This window comes from Bacillus rossius, chromosome 13 (genome assembly GCF_032445375.1).
Source record: "Bacillus rossius redtenbacheri isolate Brsri chromosome 13, Brsri_v3, whole genome shotgun sequence".
NCBI lineage: Eukaryota > Metazoa > Arthropoda > Insecta > Phasmatodea > Bacillidae > Bacillus > Bacillus rossius.
The window spans coordinates 38,689,552-38,716,860 of record NC_086340.1 but is presented as its reverse complement, the minus strand read 5'-3'; the positions used below and the strand labels follow the sequence as shown (position 1 = coordinate 38,716,860).

Here is a 27,309-nt window from a genome sequence, read left to right as displayed (position 1 = left end):
ATAGATAATAGCTAGAACTTCTGCCTGAAACAATTTTCAATACAACCAAACATTGCTGCAAAGGGTGGAAAGAACAGAGGTTTAAAGAATAAAAAAATTATAACTCCATTATTAGATAAACTTTAAAATCTATAAGAATCAACTGCAAATGTTGCAAAAATTATCTTAAACTTTGGTCTGAAACAATTTTCGATAAGACGAACTATTACTGCAAGGGGTTAAAAACCCCAGGGGTTGGAATTAAAAAAAAAAATAACCTCTGTGCTGCCATATATGGTGGATGGCATGAAGCAAAGTCCACAAAACCAAACTGAAACATTATAATATTAACCGTTTTATGAATTTTAATCAATTGGGCAGTATTTTCATAAAATTCCTAGTAAAAAATCAGATCAAAAGCCATGGCTTAGAATTTTATTTACGTTTTTTTTAACCGTTTGATTATATAGTATAACATGTCGCTCTGCAAATAAAATGATTCTATATTCGACGTAGCTGCTCCGGCAGCGAATCCTAGTGGCGGGAGCACACACTACGTATAATTCGCGCCCAGAAATGTAGTTAAAAACACAATATGCGTATATTTGTCACGCTCGGCGTTATTTTAAAGAATTCTAAATTAAATTTTGTGTCCGTGTTTCCTATAACGAATGCATTTGCACCAAAATAACACACGAATTTGCTCGTTACCGAGGTTAGATGTTGTACATCACCGGCGAGAACTGGCTTAAATTTTGGCTGAATATTCTTTCGAACACTTTTCTGAGGATACGTGAATTGCAGGTCATCAAGAATGAATGCACTAGGTAAGTTTACATAAATCGAACATACAAACAGTTCATATTATTGAACCGCGCGGTGTGAAACCGGCTTTAAGGATTGCGCGTGGCTGTGCCCGGGCCGCTACGATCGCGCGGAGTCTAATCGAAATCCAGCAACAGTCGTCGAAATAAAAAAAAAAAAAATACGACACGGAAAGCAACATCCAAGTCGAGGCGTGTTCCTCCGTAACGGGACATGTCATAAACCGAGCATGCGACGATAGGTCGTCGATATATACATATATATGCTCATATGTCGCTGTCCCGCGAGGAGGGTGAACATTACTCAAGTTTAGCCCGCGCATCGCGATAAGCAGCGTGTCAAAGAGCGGGGGTGATTGTGTCGGTGACCCGCTGTGGATGAGGTGGCAGGGAGAGGGGGTAGAGAGAGAGAGATGCTTGTAACTTTACAACGAGCCTCATCTGACGAGACATCCATCAGGTGACAGGAGATAGCAGGGAATCTCTCTTCCTCCCTCCCTTACCCCTCCTCTACCCTTTTCAACTATTGGAATTGTTGTTGGTGGTTAAGGAGGTACGGTGTTACGATCGTGGGCGTTTTTCCCATTCGTAACGTGCGCACGGCAGAAGTGGACGCTGGTGGAAAAATAAAAAAGTAACGGACTCGTCGTAGTGAGAGCGAGAGAGATTGAGAGAGAGAGAGAGAGACGGTGTAGAGCAGGGCGGTCGCTGCACCGGCTTGTTAAGGGGAAGAGGGCGAGAACGATTGTATGAGTTAGTGAGGCGAGATGCCTCGGAGATGATCAATTAAGGGGGGGAAGTGTCCGCGCCGCGGGGGGTACTCGAGCCTAAGACCTCGATCTCCGGTGACGGACAAGGAGTGGCAGGGCAGGGGTAAGGGGTACGCCACAACGTGCTAAGGTGAGCTCACGCCTTAACGGAACTCCAATGACGCCGGGCATTAAACTCGACTGAGTTTTTGAAGTGAAACTTCTTTTGGGCGCGAGGAGAATAAAAATTTCAAGGCTGTATTTTAATGCAACGGTTTCGTGAAAAATTGTTGTGGAACGTTTCCGACGCCAAAAGATGAATAATAACAGGTACTTGCCCAAACATATATATATAGAGCACTATGCTATATACGTTGATACGCTCGTTTTCGTTCTCTACTTTGTGCGTCGATTCGTCCCCCGCACGTAAACAAAATAGAACCGAAAGAGATATATGAACAAAATAATAAAACAGAAAGGGTGTGTGCATGCGCTTGATTCAGAAAATAGATATAGGCTATGTATCCCACACATTCAGCTTGAGTGCCTTGACTTTTATATTTGGTACCAGCACACACGCGTTCCTCCTTGTTCGACCAGCAGCGTAGAGAGCGATATTGAGACAGTTCCTGCATTTTCCGCATACACCGTGCTACCTTTATGAATTTCATACTTCGTTCAGAGATTTGGCATGTTCCAAACGGCAGAATTGTTTGAAGAAACAGTAAAATGCACAGTTTTTCTTTATGGTGTGAGTATTTCAATAGTGATCTATATTTATTGTGAAATAATCATAATTAATTGATAAATAATTATTGATAGAATCAGCAGTTATTATTTAAGTGAGTAGTAATTTTGTTTATTCGAGTTTATTTAGAAATTGTCTTCACTCCCTCTTTTCTATTCCTCTCGCTCTGCCGTTTTACCCTTTACGATATTCTTAAGATTTCAGGTTTGATTTGCCAAAAAGGGTTCACTATTCTCACATGTACTGAGTTACAAGTTCTCGTTTTAGGTAGATTTCGAAGAAATCTAGATATTGTAAACATTACATTGGTAGGACTTTCGGAAATTTTTTATATACATACTAGCTGTAGTACCCGGCGTTGCCCGGGCTGAACACAGAGTGAGGGACCTTTTTCGAAATCAGATGTAGATAGTAATTGTCTTCTTAATTTAAATGTCAAGTGTGCAAAATAAAATATACCACTTTCAGATCCCAACAGACTTTATTTACCAGTATATAGTTATTTACCAGTATATATCTAAAAATTGCTGGTCTGTATGTAATCTAGACTATATAAAGCACTATAGAAAAAAGCTGAAAAATAAGAGATTACTAATATTGCCTCATTCAGTTTTGTTTTGTAATATGTTTGAAGTTGTTACACATATACAAATCATCTATCCATCTCTCTAATTATATATTTATCTCTATCTACACCTATATATATCTATGTATCTCTCTATCTCTATTTATCTCTCGAAAGAGAACAGATATTCGAAATTTCTGAAGTTTTTGAAATTTTGGGGCTTTGTCCCTAGAGGCGGGGGTATGTTGAGGACCCTGAATGGCTCGGAAACACTCAAAATCTAAAGAGAATAGATTTTTGAAATTTTTGAAACATCGAAATTTTGGGGCTTTGACACCTTGTGGGGGGAGGTTACTTTGAGGACCCCGAATGGCTAGGAAACACTAAAAACCGCAAAAAAAGTATATATTTAAAAAAAAATTGAAATTTTTCGAATTTTTGGGTTTTTGCATTCCCCCCTCCCCCTTTTTTCATCCATTTTTGATGGAGAAGACGTCTTTGGGTGAATTTTCCACCATGCCCTAGACACTTTACTACATAATGACTTAATTTTAATACAATTTCCTCCAATTATTAAAAATTTTGGGGCTTTCACTTATGAGGAAGGGGGTGGTGGTGCATATTCAGAACCTCGAATGGTTCAGAACACTATCTCGAAATATTTGAAATTCCTGAAATTTTCGAAATTTTGGGGCTTTGTCCCCAGAGGGGGAGGGGTGATTTTGAGGACCCTGAATGGCTGGGAAACACTAAAAATCGAAAGAGAATGATTTTTGAAATTTTCTTAATTTTGGGTGGTTTGACCCCTGAGGGGGGGGGGGGGGGTGATTTTTAGGTCCCCGAATGGCTCGTAAACACTCCAAATCGAATGAGAACAGATTTTCGAAATTTTGGGAAATTTTTGAATTATTGGGTCTTTGACCCCTTGTGGGGGGAGGGTAGTTTGAAGACCCCGAATGGCTCGAAAACACTCCAAATAGTAAAAAAAAAAAAAAATACTTAAATTTAAGAAATTTTTGAAATTTTTGAAATTTTCGTGGTTTTGCATTTCCCCCCTCCCTCAAATTTGATGGGGAAATCGATTTTGGGTAAAAGTTAAACCATGACCCGGACACTTTAGTTCGTAATGACTTAAATTTAATACAATTTCCTCCAATTTTTCGAAATTTAGGGGCATTCACTTTTGCGGAAAGGGGGGGGGGGGGGTGTTTGGAGTATCAGGACCTCGAATGGTTTGGAACACTCCATCTCGAAAGAATAGATATTTGAAATTCCTGAAATTTTCGAAATTTTGGGGCTTTGTCCCCAGAGGGGAAGGGGAGATTTTGAGGACCCTGAATGGCTGGGAAGCACTAAAAATCGAAACAGAATGATTTTTGAAATTTTCTTAATTTTGGGGCTTTGACCCTGGGGAAGGGGGGGTGATGTTGAGGACCCCGAATGGCTCGAAAACACTCCAAATCGAAAGAGATATAAAGGAATATAAGAATGTAGGCATTTACTGTACTCCTATCTACTATAATAACAATATTGACATTTAGAAACACTTATTACCTACCTATGAATAATTTTCTAAATAAATTAATAATTAACTGTATGTTAAATAATTTACGTACATACATAATATTAAGCATCAAACTGTACACACCAAAAAAACTAAGGATATTTGTTATACTATTTTTTTTATTTAAATCTAAATGTTTAAAACATTTGTAGGATTTGTTTATATGTAAAACTGTGGTGGCCATATTCCGCTTATCAATTTCACTCCCTGTACACACCTCAAATCTTTGAATGAAGTAAAAAATAAACATAGTCCAAAATGAAACAAAAAGTATAAATAACGACCAATTTGACAAAAAAAATTGTACTTCTCGAATGACATTGAAAACATACACGTGAAATTTAAAAGAATTATGGGTGCCCTATGTAGGGAGAAAATATATATAGAAGAAGTTAAATAAAGATAACATATATAAATTAATTTACCTTGCGATCAACCAAACAAAATGTAACAATAGAAAATTACGTAATTTTATAGGTATTTACAAAATTCCACTGGAACCGTACATAAAAATGAGCCTATGTCACTCTCCAGCCCATAAATTATCTATATTCATAAATTCATGGCGTAGCAAACAAACACTTTTATAATATTAGTTAGGATGTGCAAACTATAGAACGATTAATAAAAAAAACTAATAGTGACATCTACTGGTGTATTGAGGTACTACGATGCAGAGCTTTAATTTTTATTACTCTCTACTCAGTTACTTACAATTTAGCAAAACGTAACGTAATGGCTTGAAAGCTATCGCTCGGCAGACATAGAGGAATGACACTAACAATTTGTATATCTATGACACACATTAAATAAAATTAAGATAATTTTTTTTTAACCCGTTTAAAGATTACAATTTTACACAAAAGATAGCCTATGTCCATCCCCGGGATAATATCTATCTCCTTGCCAAATTTAATTATGATCCGTTCAGCCGTTCAGCCGGGAAAAGGTAACAAACAAACAGAGCTACTTTCGCATTTATAATATTAGTATTGATTATTGATTATTGATGTACTGAGTTACAAGTTCTCGTTTTAGGTAGATTTCGAAGAAATACTACCTATTGTAAGAATTACATTGGTAGGACTTTCGGAAAATTTTTATATATATATTTTCGTTTCATTGTAACCCGCCTTCTGTCCAACATGGAAGGGGGGTTGCGTTCCCGACAAACTCTGGGTAAATACAATTAAAAATATGAAATACCAAAAAACCTTTAAGAGTTTACAAAAATCAACCCCTCTATTTACCCAAGGTGTCAAGCCAAAAATGGAAATGTTATCAAACAAATTACAGGCTAGTCTTTAGCCAATATTAATAAAAATGCAGAGTAAAAATATGCAGAGTTTTACTAAATCATACTTCATCACGATACTTCAGATGGTTATAAAGTTTTAGTGGTAGTTTCTGGTTTTTAGTATGTAGCCAGTCAATAAGGGGCAAAGTAAGCACTTTTTACCAGCAGACCTGAAAACTTGATATAAGGGTAATTCGAGTACGCTGAATCGAATGGTGTTAATTATTTTGAAATCGCACGTGAAGTTTTTGGATAAAAGGGTTAAAATTTGGTTTGACTCAGTTTTTCGCTGAATCTAGGCGTTTAAGCGAAAAAAGTTTTAAACAAAAGATGCAGAGAATCAAAAAATACATTATAAAGTTCCCAGATCCATCTTCGTATTTGTAAACATGAGCGAGAAATATTGGAGAGAAAGTAGTAAAGCGTAATTGTAAAAGTGGGGCTAGTGTGCTGGAGAGCGTACGTGTGAACTAAACGCAAACGAAGGGTCTTCGGCAATTCTCGGGTCTCTCCGTCATGACTAGGGAGTGCGAGTTTGAGACGGAACCATTTGACCTCTCTTTTTTATTATCTCACGCGTTAGGCCTCTTTTACACGTTTCGGTTTCTACCCGGCCGGTAGATTTCCGTCCGGGAGCAAGCAACTATTCACAGGTCCGGTTGCATTCCAATTTCCACCGGACGGGCCAAAGATGAATTTTCGGAAGGGCAAAATATGAAGGGCGAGTCTAGTTTGTGACCATGGATCGCAATGGTATCATAGCAATGCTGTACTTTCTTCGCCGTCGCAGAAACAAACGCCAGCTATTGCATTGGATCCACCCAATACTGCAAAAAAGAGAAGAACTTGGCGCATTTTATTTTCTGTTTGAAGAACTAAGAGAGGATGAAAATAAGTTTTTTAATTATTTCCGTATGTCTGTTTCATCCTTTGATTATTTTCATGGCAAATTGAAACAAAGCCTGCAGCGCCAGAACACCAAAATGAGGAACTGCATCCAACCAGTAGAAATGTTGGCTATTTCCATGAGGTAGGAGGACACGTGAAATACATTAATTAACATACAGGAAATGCATGAGTTGAAATAACTAAGCAAAACGTGCTGTGTCGGTGGTTTTCCTCGGGGAACTCCCATTTAAATATAACTACATCGCTCTTTTGCGCCGAGGACTTTGCTGTCGGTTAAACACCTTCCAAATATTTCACTTGCTATAAAATACTCTTTTGAAACAACTCTCTCTATCTCTCTCTCTCTCTCTCTCTCTCTCTCTATATATATATATATATATATATGTGTGTGTGTGTGTGTGTGTGTGTGTGTGTGTGTGTGTGTGTAAGAGAATATATATGAAAATAGAGAGTTCCTGCCCAGTTTTTACTCCAACAATGTAGCTGAGGTTGCGAATGCTGGTTACCACAGGATTGGAAGTGGAGGAGGTCCACAGACATTCTTTTATGAGTCATTGTTATCGGTACGACAAACAATATGTATTTACATCCTCATTTGCGTTTATGTCTATATGTCTATATAAAATATACACGGAAATCACATATGTTAATTTATTTTCTACTTTCAAACTTAACATTTGTGTTCCGAAAATACGCATAATCATAACATTACTCACCAAATGCATTCTTCTCAGCATCACTTAAAGATTCAAAATCTTCTCTCATCTGCGTACAAACTTCTGTCCAAGCGTTTTTGGTTTTGTTTCTGTCTTTGTACTCGTCTAGCGTCTTGTCACAGAGCACGGGCCTGGCCTCAACGAGCGAGATCAGGAGTTCTGTATCAAATTCGTCACTCATGTTCCGCACTTGTAGACAACCGGAAGAGTTATAACCGGTGCGTGTAAATACCGCCTATCATAACAACACAACACTGCTCGCCAGCGCTCGGCCGGCGACCGGATGAAGCCGAGGCTAGATCCGGGCGCCGCCCGGCTACCGGCCGGTTATTTCCCGGCCGATCTTAAAACCGGACCATGTAAATTTGCACATGCTGTCTAGTGTTTCACTGCTCATCCGGCCGATACCGGCTGGTACCTGCCGGGTAGAAACCGGAACGTGTAAAAGAGCTCTTAGCGAGTATTTTTCGTCTTTGGCCGTCAGGTGTCGAGCGTTTTCTCTCTCTCTCTCTCTCTCTCTCTCTCTCTCTATATATATATATATATATATGTGTGTGTGTGTGTGTGTGTGTGTGTGTGTGTGTATCGACGTATAAGCGCGCCATTTTTAAATCGAATTGTGATGCTTATGGCACGTCGTTTTCTTATTTATTGTCAAAAATAGTGAACCATAAATAATAAAAAATAAAACAATTTTGCATTTTAACAGGAACTAATAGTTTCCGAAACCATTTTTCTTCAGTAAAGAGTAAAAATATTGAAATAAGTTTGTGCCTGGACATAAAATTAAATGATATAATTAATTGATATAAATGTATGCCTCACAAAAATTTATTTGTTCATCAAATTGAATGCGAATTGTTTTTAAGATGAAATTTTAAATTTAAATATTGTTTGTATTTAATTATGCATTTTATTTAATTTTATTTATAGTTTTTTTTTCTTTTGCCTTATAAAATATTTATTTGTATATCAAATTGAATACATATTTGGAAAAGAATAATTTTATGTCTATACATAAAATTAACTCAAAACATACAGGAAAGGATACTAAAAACCTGGAATTGATATTTTGTCTAGATATAATTTTAGTTCATTTTTATTATGGTATAAGAAAACATTAATGCATTTTTTTTCAGCTTCAAAGTCGTTTAAATTGCAGGAAAAAAATTTAATGCGCCACAAAATAATTGTAATTTAAATTCGATTAATTAAAATTATACTACGACTGCGTGCTATTTCAAATTAAAATTAAAATACCACAATTATAATGATTCAATTAATTGAAATAAATTTTATATCTCACGGAATTTGCATTGGACCCACACAAAATATTCATTGCCAATTTTCGCTAGTGCATCATTAAAATATTTAAAATCAAATTAAGTGCATTCTTTTAACTTACGAAATTCTGTTCAGAAATAAAATTCTGTACAAAATTATAATTCTAATAAAATTATATACATAAATTTTATTCTCACATTACAATTCGGGGCATTCAGTTGTGTTTATAATTTTAATTTGATAATTAAAATTATTGAAAATATTATAAATAAAAAAAACGTGATAGTCCTATGAATAAGGTGACCGATCAAAAATGGGCCACTCCGGATTCGTGTATCGTATTGTGTTCGTTTCGTGTATAAATTGTTATTACTGTTGTCATTGTACCAATTTTTTTTTTTTGTAGAATTGTGTATTGAGCGATAGGACGATTCGGAGCAGATAATTTGTTTCAACGTTATATATCTCGGTTTGCAATCGTCTTGTGCTGTGTTAATTTTGTATGCTGCATCTACACTTCAAACGTTTTTTTTTTAACTATATCTAGGTAATTTCAATATTCACATATATTATTTTCATATACATTTACAATTGTAATCGAAAGTACTCGGATTTATTAGGTACGCTTAGAATTTCTATGAATTTTCTGTTATTGATTAATTTATTATTGTTTAATAATTTACTATTATTCTTTATTAATAATTCTGTTTCAATTAGTATTTCTGTATTATTGGTTAATAAATTTAAGAAATTAATTTTTTATCATTTAGTAATTGTTCTCAATTAACTATTTATTAATAGTTATTGTTTAATAATCTGTTGTCAGTTTATTAAATTTAAGTACTCAACATTATTATTTATTAATTGTTAATCATTTTATTATTGATTAATATATTATTGTTTAAAAAATTATTACTTTAATATAATTATAATAAATTATATTAAAATGTTCGGTTGTAATGACTGAATTTTTCATTACAAAATTTGCACGAAGTTGAACTTCTATGAGCTATTTTTTTGTTAATATTTTGGGAACGTGGATACATTTTGCTCCGCTTCTATTTTACACGTAGTTGACCCGTGGTTCTCAAAACAATTGCTGTACGCACATGTTTTAATATTGTAGGCGGGACCTTTGTATATTCTGCTATGTCTACAATATTCTAGCCTAGACATTTTATTATGCATGTTCCTTTATTTTAGAAATCTTAAAGTTCCCAAAAATAACCTTTTAAAGATATGTTGTAAAGATTGGGTAGGGAAACGTTTTTTTTTTTTTTAATGTAGGTATAAGCAAACTTATTAAGCGGGCATTTAGATACTGTTCCACTTATCTAAGCGAGCATAGTTTGAAACTCTTAAAATATTACGTCTTAGTTCTATTCTATGTAAATAGTAATAGAAAACATATTAAAAATAATAATTAAAAATATATTAAGGAAAGACTTGCCCAAATTATTAAACGCTTTCAACAAAAATAAAAGTACAACGTTAATTGTTTGAACGCTAAGATAAGTATAAACGAACTCTAATGAGTTATAATTAACAAAATTTTAGTAAGAGTTAATAACTGACTCCAAATTAAAATAATAAAAGACGAGATATTTATAATTATAAATAAATAATTATAAATTATTAAACAATTATTAAAAGGGTTTCGGAAACTATTAGTTTCTATTAAAATGAAATATTGTTGTATTTTTATTTATTTATGGTTCACTATTTTTAAAAATAAATAACAAAACGACGTGCCATAAGCATCGAAATTCGATTTAAAAACGGCGTGCTTATACGCCGATATATATAGATACTAGCTTTTACCCGTGGCTTCGCTCGCGTTATGTCCTTAAGTATCAAAGATCATTGCAAATAAAATAAAAGGGTAATTGTTTTTTATTGCGTGACTGGAATCATCAGTTTATCATCAATTTAGCTTAAAAAACTGAAAACATGCTTTATTGAAATATGTTTCACTATTACAAAAAAATTATGTTTAATCCTTACATTTTAAAAAGTTCAAAATAATAACGTAGAATAAAAAAAAATTAATTAATATTCTGCCCCAGTTGTGTGATCCGAAGCCTCGTTCCATTACATAGTCGAGGAGCATCTAGATTTCGTATAAGCGTAACTTGTACATTTAGTTTCATTTGAAGTTTATGTGAGGGTACACCCGAAAGTTCAAGTGAACTTAAAAACGCCGAAGGATATGAAGTGCTTTGTTTTGTATCCATGATTGTGTCTACTGACAAATACTCCTTCATTTCTCCTTGCACCTCTTTTAAAATATAGGTGTAGATTTTATTAACGATATAAATTTTTTGGCGCCAATATTGCTCTTGCGTACAACCACCGATCACTAATCAAATTATACTGCAAGTCCGGGAAAACTTGAGTAATTAGATCCACATAATTTTCACTAAATTACAAAATTCTCTTGAAAGTAAAATATAATATTCAGCATCAATGTCCAAAAAACAATCACAGAAGAAAATAAGCTCATAAACTCAAACATTAAAAAAGTTTAAGTATTGATTGACGGTGACAGAAAAATAAAATTGAATATTAAATTGACCGCCGGTATTCTATTATTAAATTGACGAATTATTTAATTTACTTATTGAAACGCCAGATGGCGTTAAATTGCATTCAAATTACTCAATCTCGCAGTCGGACGATCAAACATACAAATATCAACTATTCGCCTTTCGGAACAAATATTGTTTATAAATGTATGTGTTTATTTATATATATATAAAGTGTTTTAAGTCCTTTACTATATCCTTGAAAATATGCGCACAAAATTTCATGATGATCGGTTGAGTAGTTTCTGCGTGAAAGCGTAACAAACAAACAAACAAATAAACAAACTCACTTTCGCATTTATAATAATAATAATAACAATAATAATAATAATAAGTAATGATAAGGATATAGAACGCTCGACACTCGACGGCCAAAGACGAAAATACATAAACAGATTCTGCAGGCTTGTAAACTTCTCATTGTTGAGCAAAGATAGAGTTCTACTACAAGCCAGAATTTTATGTATTTTTTGTATATTTAAATTTTAAATTTTTTATTAATTTATTTGTTATTTATTAAATATTTTTTTCTGTATTTTTTTTATATCAAGGATAAGTGTAATGATTTTCTCCGTGTGCTGCCAATTATTCGTGTCATTATGTTTGCTACTGAATATTCTTTTCAATATGTTTATGGTTTTCTCTGTGTGCTCCCGATTATTCTTGCCATTAGGTTTTCCCCGTGTGCTCCTGATTATTCTTGTTCATAATTTGATGGTATTCTCCAAGTGCTTCTGATTATTCCTGGTTAGACATCTGATGGTTTTCTCCGAGTGCTCCTGATTATTTGTGAGAAATCGATCTCTGCATGAAGGATATTTACTTAATGAGTCATGTCATTTTATTCAGAGTTACATTTAATTAATGAAATTCTGCTAATAAATCGACACTTACAATATATTTTTTTATCAGGTGGAATGAAAAAATGAACAACCATTACTCAGTCAAATAATATGTCAAGAGACATCTGTGAATCACTAACATATAAGACGAACTTCCTTCTCCTTGGTGCCTAGCGAAGCCTTCCTTCTTTTGCAATCGTTAGTGAGCATCCCACATTCTACATAAAATAACTAAATAATATTTACCTGTACGCAACATGTGGTGTCTTTTTTTGACAATAATCGATATTACCTTAAACAGGTTATTTTGCATGAGATAAATTAACTCTCACCACTGAATGGAGCTATCGTAATCAGTTAGAGTCATGTAGTCTCGTAGCCATGAAGCCTCGTGTCCTGGAAGCTTCGTAGTCCTGTAGCCTCGCAGTCTTGTAACCTTGTGTTCTGGATGCTTCGTAGACATGATGCATTGGAACCTCGTAGACTTGTAGCTACGTAACAAAGTAGCCATGAAATCTTATAACATAATGCTGATGGAGCAGTTGGAGCCAAAGAGAAAAATTCAGCCGAAGACATGTCGCAATTGGAGTCATGTGGACTTGTAGCTTCGTAGTCAAGTACTCGTGTAGACTTGTAGTCCTGTATCCTCGCAGTCTCGTAAACTTATGTTCTAGAAGATTCGTAGCTCTATAGCCTTGCAGTCTCGTAAACTTGAAGACTCGTAGTCACGTAGTCTCGTAACCTCATGGGTCGTAGTCGCGTAGTCATGATGTCTTGGAGCCTCGTATACTTGTAGCTACGTAGCCAAGTAGCTACGCTGACTTGTAGCTACGTAAACAAGTATTCTTGTAATCTTATAACATAAAGCTGCTGGGGTAGTTGGAGTTTCGTAGACTCGTAGAATTGTAGCCTCATAGTCTCTTAGACTCGCAGCATTCTAGTGAAATATCATTGGTGCTGATGAAGCAAAAGACCGTTGGAGCCAATGTCTGTTGGAGCCAAAAGACTGTTGGAGCCAATGACTGATGGAGTCAATGACTGATGGAGCCAATGTCTATTGGAGCCAATGACTAATGGAAATAAAAACTGTTGGATTCATAGACTGTTGGAGACATTATATCCTAACTTATCATTGACGATCGCATCCTACCGAGTTGAATGAACGAGAGAGAATGTGCCTCCTTTTCGTTAAATGAGCTTTCGTTTTATAGAATTTCCGTCCAAACGTGCTTCGTTCTCATTAAATGCTTGTCCTGCGCGAATGAGGTGTAGTCATTGTGTGTACATTGCGTATATTGCGTACATTGCATACATTGCGTGTACTTTGCGTACGTTGCGTGTACTTTGCGTGTACTGTGCGTCAATTGCGAGAACATTACGTGTTCGTTCCGTTTCCTTTGGGTACGTTCCATTTTCTGTGTGTACGTTCCGTTTCCTGTGTGTACTGTTTGTACGTTCCGTTTCCTCTGTGTACTGTGTGTACGTTCCGTTTTCTGTGTGTACGTTCCGTTTCCTGTGTGTACTCTGTGTTCATTACATTTATTGCGTGTAAATTTCGTGTATTGTGCGTACATTGCGTATATTGCGTGTTGGAGCTTTGGATTTGATGGTGCGAATTGTAGCTATGGGCGCATTTGGATCTGATAACGCGAATAGTAGCTCTTGGAGCCTAGCGTATATTGGAGCCTATCGTATATTGGTGAGATCGAATTCATGAGACGAGAACGTATAACACCTCATCGAAGTTTTTCGATCATATGACCCTCTTTTTTAAATGTAGTTTTGACTCTAGTATTATAGTAAATGGTTCTTGATTTGACTAGCGTATTATTGCATCCGATGCATGTATATAAGCGAGTCCTATACAGCGGGTCGCTCAGTTTGTTACTGACGATAATGATGTAAGGATCACCTAGTTTGTTTCTTCTGGTGCATAAGTTGCGTAATTACCTGTTCTTGAGGCCTCGATGGCATCTTTACCGTCTTTAACGACGAACTCGATGGATTTTGAACCATCTACAACTGGAACCCTGACGACAGCGGTGATGTTTATGGAGCATATCCCGTTGGCAACGTCAACATTGTAGGAGACTTCAACAGACGTGTTACCGCCAGTAGAAGAGACTTTAATGCCGGTAGTGCTGGCTGCACAGGAAAGCTCGTCGAACGCTGGTCCGCCATTGATAGAGACTTCAATTGGTGATGATTCGTCAACAAACAACAAGCATCGGTGCTGTTACTGCAACAAGATTTTCTCAAACAACAGCAATGCTCGACGACACGAGAATAGAGAATGTGCTAAGAACCTTTATCGCAAAATGATTGGTTGTGAGAAATGTCACAAGCAATTTGCAAGACAAGATAATATGAAAACGCACATGAAGATATGCAAAGGTCCTACTGTTCGGCATAAAGTAAAGGTTTCTATACAACAACGCTGCATTGATGTTCATAAGAGTATGCCTGGAGATGGTGCAACTGCGGCAACGTCAGTATCTATATCGGGTCTGAAAGGCTCGTCTTCATCACCCCGGTATCCTTGCAGCTACTGTGATATGATATTCGCATTTGCTCATGATGCACGAAGACATGAGAGGAGCAAATGCAAGAAGAATCCTTCTCGCATGAAGTTTCGCTGTGATGAGTGTCATGAATGGTTTACTCGAATTGATAGTTTGCGACGACATGCGAAAATATGTAAAGGTGAAGTCCGTGCGCCTACTGCTGAACTACCTGCAGCCATTTCGACTCCTCGGTTTAGATTGAAGGCTCGTAAGCGTACAACCAAAAAAAAAACAACAGATGCGCAGCAACCGATTGCTATGACGTCTGAACATGGAACTAAACCTAAGACTGTGTTCGGAGCATTACAAGTGAACGTTAATGGCTTCTACTTGGCGCAGACTGCATTTCGTGGAACATTGAAGGACTACTATTATCTAAATACGTTTAGTGAGTCGAAAGACATTTGTAATTTTCTTAATGATATCAGACAGAACATAATCAATCAACTTACTGATGACGTAGCAACAAACGGTCCTTTGAAATATAACTTGTAGTTTGACTGTATATATGGAAAGTCGTATCCGTTCGATGACAAAGTGAAAAAGTGTGCATTCAAGACATCGGCTGCAGTAATTTACAGTTCTAACGATGTGAAGCAAACTTTTAAACACGGTGTCCGGAAACACTGTCAAGAAGAGGAGGACTATGTCAGTAAAGGTTCTGGTTGGTCTCTGTCTAGTATAAATCGATTGGAGCTAAAAATTAGCCATTTCACGCCTATGCAGGGCTAAATGTTTGTAAGATTGCTAACCTTCGCAGGTGATCCTGTAGTAGAATAGAAATTATGTAAAAAATATTATGTTTGTAAAAGAATGTGTGGTGTTTAATTCCTCGAACCTGACACTTTTCTGGAATTTAAATTAAATTTATTTTTAGCTTCGTCCAGGATCGAACCAAGTAACTACTCAATAGGTAAATTAATGATTGATTTTATCGGTGAATTTTGGAATTTTTTCTCGTATTTAGATCTAATTAATTACACGATTCCAAGATGGCCGCCGTAACTATACATGCAACAGTAATAGGATCCCATATGGTGGTCGTAACATAAAGTGTAACGTTCACGTCGTACTCAACCATGATGGTGGGCGTAACGGAACATGCAACATTTATATAATCCAATATGGTGACCGTAACGGTATGTGCAACAGTGGTTCATAATTAATATTATATTAATTTTTTATTATTTGAATTGATTAATTAATTTTTTTAATGATTTTAAAAAATTTTCCCGATTTTCTAACATGAAAATAACGAATTTTCAATATGGTGGACATTACGTCATACTAGGTGAATATATATACTTTGACATAAGTGGTGGGGGTCAGTCTGCCAGCACCCACCACGGGGGAAGGATCGGGCGCCATTTTTTATATTTTTTTGCCCTCGCCGGGTTCGGACCGAGGACTCCGAGCTCCGTGTCGTAAAGGTATGTTTTTTTATAAAAAAAATTATTAATATTTATTAAGTAAATTTTTTTTATAATTTTTTTAAAAAAAATCATTAAAATCGGATAATAAATGAAAATATTAAAGATGGCGGCCGTAACGGAACTTGCAACGGTGACTTCATATTTCAAAATGGCTGCCATGGCATCCTTATTTTCAAGGTCATGACCTCGGCGGCTTAAAGCGGCTAGCTCTTAGGAGTTTTAAGCCGTGTTCAGACTGTGTATTAGTGTATATAATTTGTGTTAGTAACATTAATGTTCAGACCGTATTAGTGCTGGTAATTTGTGCTAACAACCTTGGTTAGACCTCAACATATAAGAGACACTTCAAGTTTGTATTTCCCGCGCTGCTGTGTAGTGGCAACCATGCGCAAGCTTCCTCTGCCAATAGTTGGCAGCCCTGGACTTCCGGCTGGAAGTCAGTTATATTATCATCATGGCGGTGAGTAGTACAATGGTGTAGCCTCACTGTTAATTTGTTTCGTTTTAATGGCATCGCTATTTATTTTCGTATACAGTCCACTCAGTTATCGCGTCATAACATTTTGGTCCATCTAGGCCGGATAGTTCTGGTGTTAAAATTGCCGGTTTTCGAGATTTGTTTGTGATACGTGACACGTGCGTGAATATTGCTTATTGTGTCCGGGACCGCCTTTGTTCAGTGAAATACGTTATGGGCAGTGAAATGACTATTAGCCCTTGTACGTTGGTCGATTGTGTTGTACCTTGCTGCACGAACGGAGTAACTTTTTTTTGGTTCGTGCATTAATTACCGCGTGTTCGCGTAAGCAAGTTTGAGGTTATAGCAGGAAATCCTGTAAATAGCTTCAGCATGAATGAACTTAAAGCGTTGGGTTTGCGGCTGCAATTAGCCGAGGGATGGGTGAAACGTGCGTGTGACTTAGCAAAAGCGGCAGCGAGTGACGCGACCAAGGTGCCGTTGCTTCTTGCCAGTGTGCGTGACTTGCCGGAAGTGAAGCGCTCCTATGAAGCGGATTTCATCGAGGTGGAAGCTTCGTCGGACAAAAGGAAGAATTTCAACAGTGAACAGCATCAGCGACGTTTGGTAGACTTTGAAGAGCAGTATTACACAGTCATGGCCGTCGTCGACTCTGTGAACACGAAGCCTGGGTTATCACCCGGGCCTGAAGGCAGTGCTTCAGAACTCCGTAAGTTAAATGTTGCATTACCGAAAATCACACTTCCCAGCTTTGACGGAACCCCGCAGCAGTGGTCGAATTTCTCCAATTTGTTTTCCACATTAGTTTCGGACAACACTGCTTTGTCATCTGTAGAAAAGTTGGCATACCTGAAGGGTGCTCTCGTGGGCGATCCGCTTGGGATGATTCAGTCGCTACCTTTGTCAGAGGCAAACTTTAAAGTAGCTTGGAACTTGCTCACGGAACGCTATGAGAACAAACGTTTGATTGTGTCGGCACATGTTGAGGCCCTACTACAGGCACCTGCAGCCTCAGTAGACTCACCAAGTTCTTTACGGCGGCTGTTGACAGTCATTTCTGAAAATATATCAGCACTTAAGGCATTGCAGGCCCCGGTAAACCATTGGGACATGATCCTGCTCCCTATACTGAGCAAGCGCCTAGACTCTAAGCTTCGAGTAGAGTGGGAGATGACATTAGGTCGTGAGTTTCCCAACATTAATTCCTTTTGTGCATTTCTGGAAAAACACTGTAGGGCCCAGGAAGTAGTCAGCGGTACATCTCGTACTAACACTTTGGGGAGACAGCCCTTTAAGCTGAAATACCCGACTCAATCTCAGTATCGCACAAATGCTCTCCTTACTTCAACGCAGTCTTGCTGTATGTGCAGTGCATCTCATATGTTGCACCAGTGCCCCGACTTTCATAATCTGAACCCTCAGGATCGTTTTGCTGTCGTGAAGAAAGAGAAGTTGTGTTTAAACTGCCTTGGTAAAACACACCTTTCGAAAAATTGCTCGTCTACTTTCTCGTGTCATAAATGTGGTAATAGACATCACACCTTATTGCATTTTGTAAATGATCATGTTCATGACAAAGTAGCACAAGTTTCGGATGCAGACCAAACGTCTTCTGGAGAAACTGTATCCGCAGTCTCCTCAGTCACGTCAGCTGTTGCGAGAGCTGATCACACTGTTCTGTTGTCAACAGCTCAGGTGCAGATTTTAGATGCTGCAGGTAATCCATGTGTTGTTAGGGCCTTGTTGGACACAGCAAGTCAGGCTAGTTTCCTTACTGAGCACTGAATGCAGAAGTTGCGGCTACATCGTGAGAGAACCCAAGTGCCAGTCAGTGGGTTATCAGGCACTCAGGTGAACGTTGCCAAGGCCGTGCTTCAGTTGTAGTTATGCCAGTTGGTAGCACTGGTCCTCAGTTTGCTATTGATGTCTTTATTCTTCCACGTATAACTGGTAATTTACCCAGCGTAATGGTGTCGCCCAGTGTCCGCAAGGCAGTCTCTAGCTTAAAGTTGGCGGATCCCTCATTTGATACGCCTGGCCCCATCGACCTGCTTATCGGGGCAGATGTGTTTCCCCTATTGGTTACGGGTGGCAGTATGGAAGGCCCCCCTGTTGCTTTAGATTCAGTGTTTGGCTGGATCTTGATGGGAAGGGTACCCTTTAAACCTGCTCCTGCGGACTCACAATCCTTCACAGTCTCTTTGTTCTGTTCCTCCCCTCCATTGGGAGAAGTCATAAAGAAATTCTGGGAAGTTGAGGAGTACCCCACCACTAAGCATCATTCACCTGAAGATATGCGTTGTGAGAGAATGTTTGTTGAATCTCACAAGCGCATGGAGGATGGGCGCTTCAGTGTATGTTTGCCATTCGACACATCCCCTGAGTTGGGAGACACTCGTGCTCAAGCCATAAATCGCCTGCTTGGTTTGGAGAGGCGCCTTAAAGGGAACCCAGATGTATCAGCAATGTACTCGGATTTCATGAAGGACTATCTGGTTGCAGGACACATGGAGAAGGTTCCTCCAGAACAAATTCATTCAGTTCCAGCATACTACATTCCTCACCACGCTGTAGTTAAACCTGACAGTTCGACCACCAAGTTACGTGTGGTGTTTGATGCCTCCGATAAGGGCTCTACTGGAAGGTCATTGAATGACTGCCTGCTTACTGGTCCCAAACTACAGAGAGAAATAATTGATGTTTTGCTTGGCTTTCGGTCACATGCGATAGTATTCACTGCAGACATAAAACAGATGTACCGACAAATTTCTATCCATCAGATGCACCAGGATTACCAACGCATTGTCTGGCGGTCCTGTGACACTGATCCTGTTGAAGACTTTCGCTTGAGAACAGTTACTTATGGAGTATCTGCAGCCCCCTACCTAGCTCTTCGTACAATACAGCAGCTGGCTAGGGATGAGGCTGCAGCCTTTCCTCTCGCATCTAAAGTCCTGTTATCTGACATTTATGTGGACGATATGGTCACAGGATCGAGTTCCATTGATTCAGCACTGGATGTTCAAAGGGAACTTCTTTCTTGTCTTGCCAAAGGTGGCTTTAAACTACGGAAATTCATGATCAATCACCCCGCACTTCTGGACTGGCTTCCACATGAAGATGTTGAAACACCCCAGATGTTGAGCTTTGATCCTGATTGTCAGGCTATTATCAAAGTCTTAGGACTGCAGTGGAGTCCAGGGTCAGATACATTTGCGTACAAGATTGAAGAAAGTTCCAACCATGCCACAAAAAGGACCATCCTTTCAACGATTGCTAGAATATTTGACCCACTTGGTTGGCTTTGCCCTCTGTTAATGTTCGCCAAACTTCTGCTGCAGATTCTCTGGCTGCAAACTATTGACTGGGACGCTGATCTTCCATCTGAACTGGCAGACCGTTGGCAGAAATTCAAACAGGAGCTCCCTTGCCTCACAGCTCTTGCTATTCCTCGTCACATACAAGGGTCTGAGGGGTGTGTTTATGAAATCCATGGTTTTTCGGATAGTTCTAAAACTGGCTTTGCTGCTGTGGTGTACTTACGTATCATAGAATCGAACAACAAAATCCACACCCATTTGCTAATCGGAAAGTCGAAAATAGCACCAGTCAAGGTCCAGTCTTTGCCTCGCCTGGAGTTGTGTGGTGCCTTATTGCTGGCGCGCCTGCTCAAACGTGTCGTTGCAACTTATCAAAAGGAGTTTAGTTTGTCATCAGTTACAGCATGGATGGACTCTCAAGTCGTTTTGGCCTGGATCAACTCCTCCCCACACCAGCTGAAAACCTTCGTGGCCAACCGAGTAAGTGAGCTTCAAGACCTGACATCCTCATCCTGGTGGCGACATGTACCATCCGAGCACAATCCGGCGGACTGTGCCTCCCGTGGCCTCCTACCTACTCAGTTGCTAAACCACCACTTGTGGTGGACAGGGCCAGTATGGTTACAAGAGCAAACTCAGTATTGGCCTTTAAAATCCCAACATGCTGTTGAAGCGGACCCAGTCCTTCTGGAACACAAGGTTGTGACGTTGGAAGCCATGACCCATAATCATGACATAGAACAGCTGATGACCAGATTCAGCCATCTTACCAAGTTGTTGAGGGTCACAGCATTTATGCTGCGTTTTGTTCACAACGTGCGCACTTCCCACTCAGCACCCGTATATGGGAGCCTCACACCCTTGGAATTGGATCATGCGTTAAGGCTTTTGCTGCTTCGCACACAATCTAGCTCATTCCAGAAAGACATTGATGCTCTCAGAAGAGCTCGTTGCACTTCTTCCCAGATTCGAAAGTTAGTACCCCTTTTGGATGATCATGGATTGATTAGGGTGGGCGGCAGACTGCCTCAAGCTACAATCCCATTCGAGCACAAGCATCCGGTGCTTCTGCCAAAATCCGATCCTCTGACTGATCTCATCATACGCCATTATCACGACAAAAATAACCATCCAGGAGTTCAGACACTCAGGGGTATTCTGAGAGAACAGTTTTGGATCTTGGGTGACAAGGATGCCATTACGCGTTTACTTCGTACTTGCTTGCGCTGCTTCAGGCAAAGGCCCTCCTTTGCTCAACCTAAGATGGGAGATCTTCCAGCCATGAGGGTTCAGCAGATCAAGCCCTTCGCTAAGTCAGGAGTCGACTATGCTGGACCATTTCCCATCAAACTTGCTAGATTGCGCAGGGCACCCATCCTGAAGGCTTACCTTTGCATTTTTGTATGCTGTGCTACCAAAGCCGTTCACGTTGAACTTGCCTCTGATTTATCCACCGAGGCATTTCTTGCTGCTTACAAGCGCTTCATTGGTAGACGAGGGAGATCTTCAGACATTTACTCAGATTGTGGCACAAACTTTGTTGGAGCACACAACCACCTCAAGGAAGTTCAACAGCTAGTGTCGTCACCTGTTCATCAACAAGCCATCACAGATGTCGTGTCTCAGCTCGGTATTACATGGCACTTCAACCCACCTGCTGCTCCTCACTTCGGAGGCCTCTGGGAGGCTGCAGTCAAGTCGTTCAAAACCCATCTTCAGAAAGTGATTGGTGAGCAGGTGTCGACATATGAAGAGTTGTACAGTGTACTGGTCCAAGTGGAAGCCACCTTGAATTCCCGGCCGTTGTGTCCATTGAGCAGCGACCCCAATGACGTCAACGCATTGACTCCTGGTCATTTCTTGACATTGGAACCATTGGTAGCATTGCCAGAGCCTGATCTCCAGAGTGTTCCACTAAATCATCTAAATCGTTGGCAGCTTGTGGAGCGGTTACATCAGGATTTCTGGCATCGTTGGCACAGAGACTATTTGCACACTTTGCAACAGCGAAATAAGTGGCACAAACCCGCAACGCCTCTTGTACCCCATCAGCTTGTGTTGCTCAAGGATGAGAGATCACCACCTCTACAGTGGCGCCTGGGGCGTATCCAGGACCTTCACCCTGGAAAGGATGGTGTGACACGAGTGGCTACTGTGTGCACCACCACTGGATCTCTCAAACGCCAAGTGGTCAAGCTCTGTCCTTTACCATTGTGTTGAAATGACGTTTCAAGGTGGGCGGAATGTTCAGACTGTGTATTAGTGTATATAATTTGTGTTAGTAACATTAATGTTCAGACCGTATTAGTGCTGGTAATTTGTGCTAACAACCTTGGTTAGACCTCAACATATAAGAGACACTTCAAGTTTGTATTTCCCGCGCTGCTGTGTAGTGGCAACCATGCGCAAGCTTCCTCTGCCAATAGTTGGCAGCCCTGGACTTCCGGCTGGAAGTCAGTTATATTATCATCATGGCGGTGAGTAGTACAATGGTGTAGCCTCACTGTTAATTTGTTTCGTTTTAATGGCATCGCTATTTATTTTCGTATACAGTCCACTCAGTTATCGCGTCATAACAAGCCGCCTTAAGGAATTTGGGTTCTTTCTAGGGCAAAACGACTTTTGAGGATTTTCGAAATCCTAATTTTTGAATTGTGGAATTTTTTGAGAATTTTTGACGGAATTGTTTCCTAAAAAATGGAAATTTTGGCGAATTTTGAGGAATTTTGGGTAAATTTGGCCCAATTTCGGTCAATTTTGGCAAATTTTGAGGGTCGAATTCATGGTCAAGTTCAAAGGTCAAGGTCACAACTATCCAAGATGGCCGCCGTGACGTCACAATCAAATATGGCTGACCGGCTCCCGACTCTACACCCTGAACCCTGTCCCCGGAGCCCCATTCATATACTACTGTCATGCTTTGTGGTGGACTATATTTAAAATGTACCCATACCTCTTACACCTTACAATTAGTGTTGTTTTTTGTTGCACCAGCTGTGAGGGTATTTTTTTTTATGAATTGTTTTAAAAAAAGAACGAAGCAAAATTGATAGGCATCATGAAAGAGAGCTAAACTCTATGTGCCTTTTCTTTATTGCATTATATTCAGAATGAAGTACCTAGTTCAGTATGGAGCTTCTTTATTTCAGTGATGGATCAAAACCAAAACCATACAGTTTCCGATTTCTACTAAATCTATTTGACACCGGGAGGTTCGAAATAGTCAAACATTACCTTCCGCATTCGCCCATTTCTCCAGTGCGATAGGGATTTACCATCGATCAGGCACATTCTGAGGACATCAGACAGGATATACACATCTGAACATGCGCACAACTCATGGTGAAAGCATTTCCATGAAGTCGTCTCTCCGTTCATCGGTTGTCTGCTAAACATATGCTTTCACTCGAAAACTTGTGGACACATTCGTTTAGGACCAACACCTACTCTGATGACATTTCAGGGAGAGGTGTACCAAACTATTGAAAAATTTGCATGCACTAATACATTTTCTAGTACTTCTAGATGTTGACCGTCGATAATGTTAATAAGAATTTATTATTGTAGTCATTCTAAAAATAACTGTCTATTTGAAGTAAAATGAAATCACATTATAAAATATTTCAAGAATTCCATTAAATGGTGTGCAACTTCCGAAAGAATTCACATTTCGAGTTCTAAAAATTAAAAAAAATTATATTGGGCTGGTTAAAAATTCTGAATCCAAGGTTGTGTACATCAGTTTCCAAAATTTTGTATTCCCATTGCCTGTATCCTTGCACTTAGGTTAATTTAAATTTAGTTCACAGCTAAAATAAATATTTATGTTGCAATTAAAATTTGACATCTAATACTTTGTATGCAAGTTAAACGTTGATCAAGCTTTGTGAAATGAGATGCATTTTGGGGCAAAGGAGAAGGAACCAGGAGGGTAGGTCATTCAGTGACGCAGATCGTACACTGTAATAAAATGTTCGGAAATGTTCCGTACCGATATTTGGGCGTTATACAAGATATAAAGATTAATAGTTCAGTGATGGTTCAAAACCAATAATTCTCAAAATATAAATTCGAATTATCATTCAAACTATCAACATACAAACTTTTTTCACACATAAAAAGGAAAAAAGACATAGATGATACATATATATTTATTAATGGCATACGCCTTCTCAACTTTCGTTCCGAAAGACAAATAATGTACTGGCCATACCAGAGACCTATAAACAGTTTACGATACTGAAGTGACCTGCTACTGACGCAGATTTTCAGAATGCAGACTCAGAAGTATAATTAAAATAGGCCTCGTACCTAACATATTTCTAAGTCCTTGTACGATACAAACGTGTGTAGATTTTCTTGTATGTACACGTTTGTTTTCAATACTAATACGTCTTCAAGCTTTAGATGTTCATAATGAGTTGAACTTTCTCGAATGAGTATTTGTTTTGTTTGTACTTGTTAGGTTATTGTAAACGGTATAACGGTTTGTACTTTACATGTATTCCATTTACCTCTGCATTTTGTGTACATAAAACTTTTTTCTTGCCATAAATTTGAATATGTATAGCTACAATTTTTTTACAGAATATGACTATCTTTCTCTGTCCCAAGCGACAACATAATGTTCACAACAGGTTTTTTTTTTTTTTTTGCTAAATATCACTATGTGGAAATGATATGTTCTTTTAAGCAGAAAAAAATTAAATATTTGTCTTTTAATAATATATGTACTTCAAACGCAGCATTTTACAATTTTAATTTTTTTGTTTGATTTAAAGACAAATATGGACGAAGTAAATATGATTTTTAGGTTACACTGTGATTTATTTTTCAAATGGAAGATAAATATACTTGTAAAATTACAGATATTCGTAAAATTACATGGGAACAACTATATCACTACAAAATAATGTTCCCAGCAATAATGGGTTAAAATCCTTACCCGGGAATTCATGCTTTGTGTTGTCCCGGTACCTACCATAGTTAAAAGTTATTTGTAAACCGTTCCCTGAATAGCTTTCCAATATTAACTGCACACAATAATACGTATAGTAAAACAAAAATAAGTACAAGTATTAAATATTCGTTTAACATTTCCTTGGTTTAAAAATTTTTTGCTTTAAGGAAACAATATTTAAAATATTGGGTATTACGTTGAAAAAATCTATTTCATATGTGCATATGCTGCACAAAGTTACAATGTTTCTTGCAGTATTTCAAACTATTTTTTTTAATCTGGTTTCCAAAGGAGTTTTTTTTTTGTAAAATACAGACAATTGTTTTTCTGTGTATCAGGTGGGTGGTTTCTAGATATGGGTGGTTTTCTGAAATAAGCGATTCAACAAAGGCATGTTGGAAAAGATATACGCTGCTACCAGCAGTAAGGAATGGTGTGAGTAAAAAAAAAACGGGGAACCAGAAGCAGAACAGTTGGAACCGGGATCCGAACCAGCTGTCTGCGTTTCAGCGTTTCTCCCGTTTCAGCCCCACATCGCCCTTGAGAACCAGGTAATGACACTTGCCTGCAGAGAAAAAAAAAAAAGATTTTCTCTACTTCCCAAAAGATTCCTTTGGAAACCGGTTGCCAAGAAATAGTTTGTAATACTACAAGAAAGACATTGTAACTTACTACAACACATGTCTATGGTTATTTTTGCATATATGAAATACGTTTTTTTTTCGAGATAGTATTATTATAGTATTTCGAGTATTAAACCATGGAAAAAATAATTGAATAATCAACAATTTGACTTTATTTTGTTGTATCATGTTTACTAATGTGCGCAGTTAGTACTGGATAGCTATTCAGGGAACGGTTTACAAAAATTTTCTAACTATTGGAGACTAGGACATCACAAAGCATAAGTTCCCGGGTAAGAATACGAACCCAGTTTATTTTCTAACACTATTTTGCAGTCGTAGTGTTGCTTTTATGTAACAAAAATATCTCTAATTTCACATGAATATTTCTGTTCCATTTACAAAAGAAAAAAATACAGTATAGATCGCATTAGCATTTTAAACAGGCTTTCTAGTTAACTTCCTTAAGTAGTCATTCGTGGTCACAGTCACGTACTATTTTTTTGGCTTCTGAGTTAAGACAACGTCCATGAAAATTATGGACTTGAAGTTTCTGTAGGCCTTGTTGCAGACATAAAGTCATTATTAAACGTCGGGTAAATCAATTTCGTATACGTGGATTCAACACAGAAGCCAAAACATAGTTCCCTAAATTTGCTATTTGAATTCCAATTTATTGAGAATTTTTTCACTGCTAAGAATTCCTTCTGGTATTAACGTCTCCTGTTAATAGGTACACATTCATATTAGGTATATCTGAATATTAGGCATATCTTAATTTATGAATCACCAACAGCCAATGGAGTCAGCCAATTTGAATGAATACATATTTTCGCAGTTACATAATTTAAACCCCAATATTGAAATATTGCACGCGTAAATATTTTTATAATAGCAAGATAAACTGACAGTTGATGATGTAAATAATAATTGTTGTAGCCATTCTTTAAAATGACTGTCTATTTTTAATCCATAGCATAAAAAACTCAGGTATTCCATTAAGTTGTTTGGAACGTCAGAAAGTAGTCACTTTTTCAGCACTTAACATTAAAAAAAAAAATATAATGGACTCGTAAAAAAAAACGCCAAATTCAAGGTTATGCACATCAATTACCAAAGTTTCATTACTCACGTTGTCTGGATTCATGCACTTAACTGAAGTTAAATTTATTCTTCAGTAAAAAAAAAACATATTAATGTATTAAATAAAATTGGCATCTGATACTTCGTGTATAAGTTAAAAGTTGGTTGAGCTCGATGAAATGAAATGCATTTTGGGGAACGGTGAATGAGCAGAGGGTTAGGTCGTTCAGCGACATAGCACCTACACTTTGATAAATTTTGGAAATGTACCATACCGATGTATGGGCATTATCAGACGAGATTTAGAATGACAGTTTGGTGATTAGTCGAATCCAGTTAGTCTCAAATCCGAAAATAAAATTCATCATTATAAAATTGCCCTAAATGATATTAATATAGATCTCAAGTGTCTGAAATACATTAAATAAAATATGAAAATAATTTCTATATTAAAATTTTGAAGACACATTTAATATAATAATGGTATTTAATTTTTAAATAAAAATGTATATTCAAATACTAATTAATATATATATACATTTTCTCGTATTTTCACAGATGATCCCTGCGGTTTTAAACAAACATTCCCAGTGCTCTGTAGCTTGCAGCAAATACAAAAAAAAAATCAGATGAATAATTAAGTATTGTCAACTATACAGGTGCGAGTGTTTAAATTTCCTAAATGTTTCCTTCCTGAAATATATTTTCTTGTCATATCTTTCCGGGAGTATAAAATCTTTCTGAAACTATAGATTTGATGAGGTTTTGAGAATTTGGTCATTTCTA

General features: G+C 37.8%; 1 protein-coding gene across 1 annotated transcript; it reads left to right on the top strand.

Annotated features, from left to right (window-relative positions):
• Positions 1-18,504: 18,504 nt before the first annotated feature.
• Positions 18,505-22,077, top strand: LOC134538623 (uncharacterized). The gene has a single exon (XM_063380056.1). The coding sequence runs from the start codon at positions 18,505-18,507 to the stop codon at positions 22,075-22,077; it is 3,573 nt and encodes a 1,190-aa protein (XP_063236126.1).
• Positions 22,078-27,309: the final 5,232 nt, after the last annotated feature.

Coding starts and splice junctions, on each gene's coding strand:
- LOC134538623 (XM_063380056.1), top strand. CDS start 18,505: ATGGTGTCGCCCAGTGTCCGCAAGGCAGTCTCTAGCTTAAAGTTGGCG.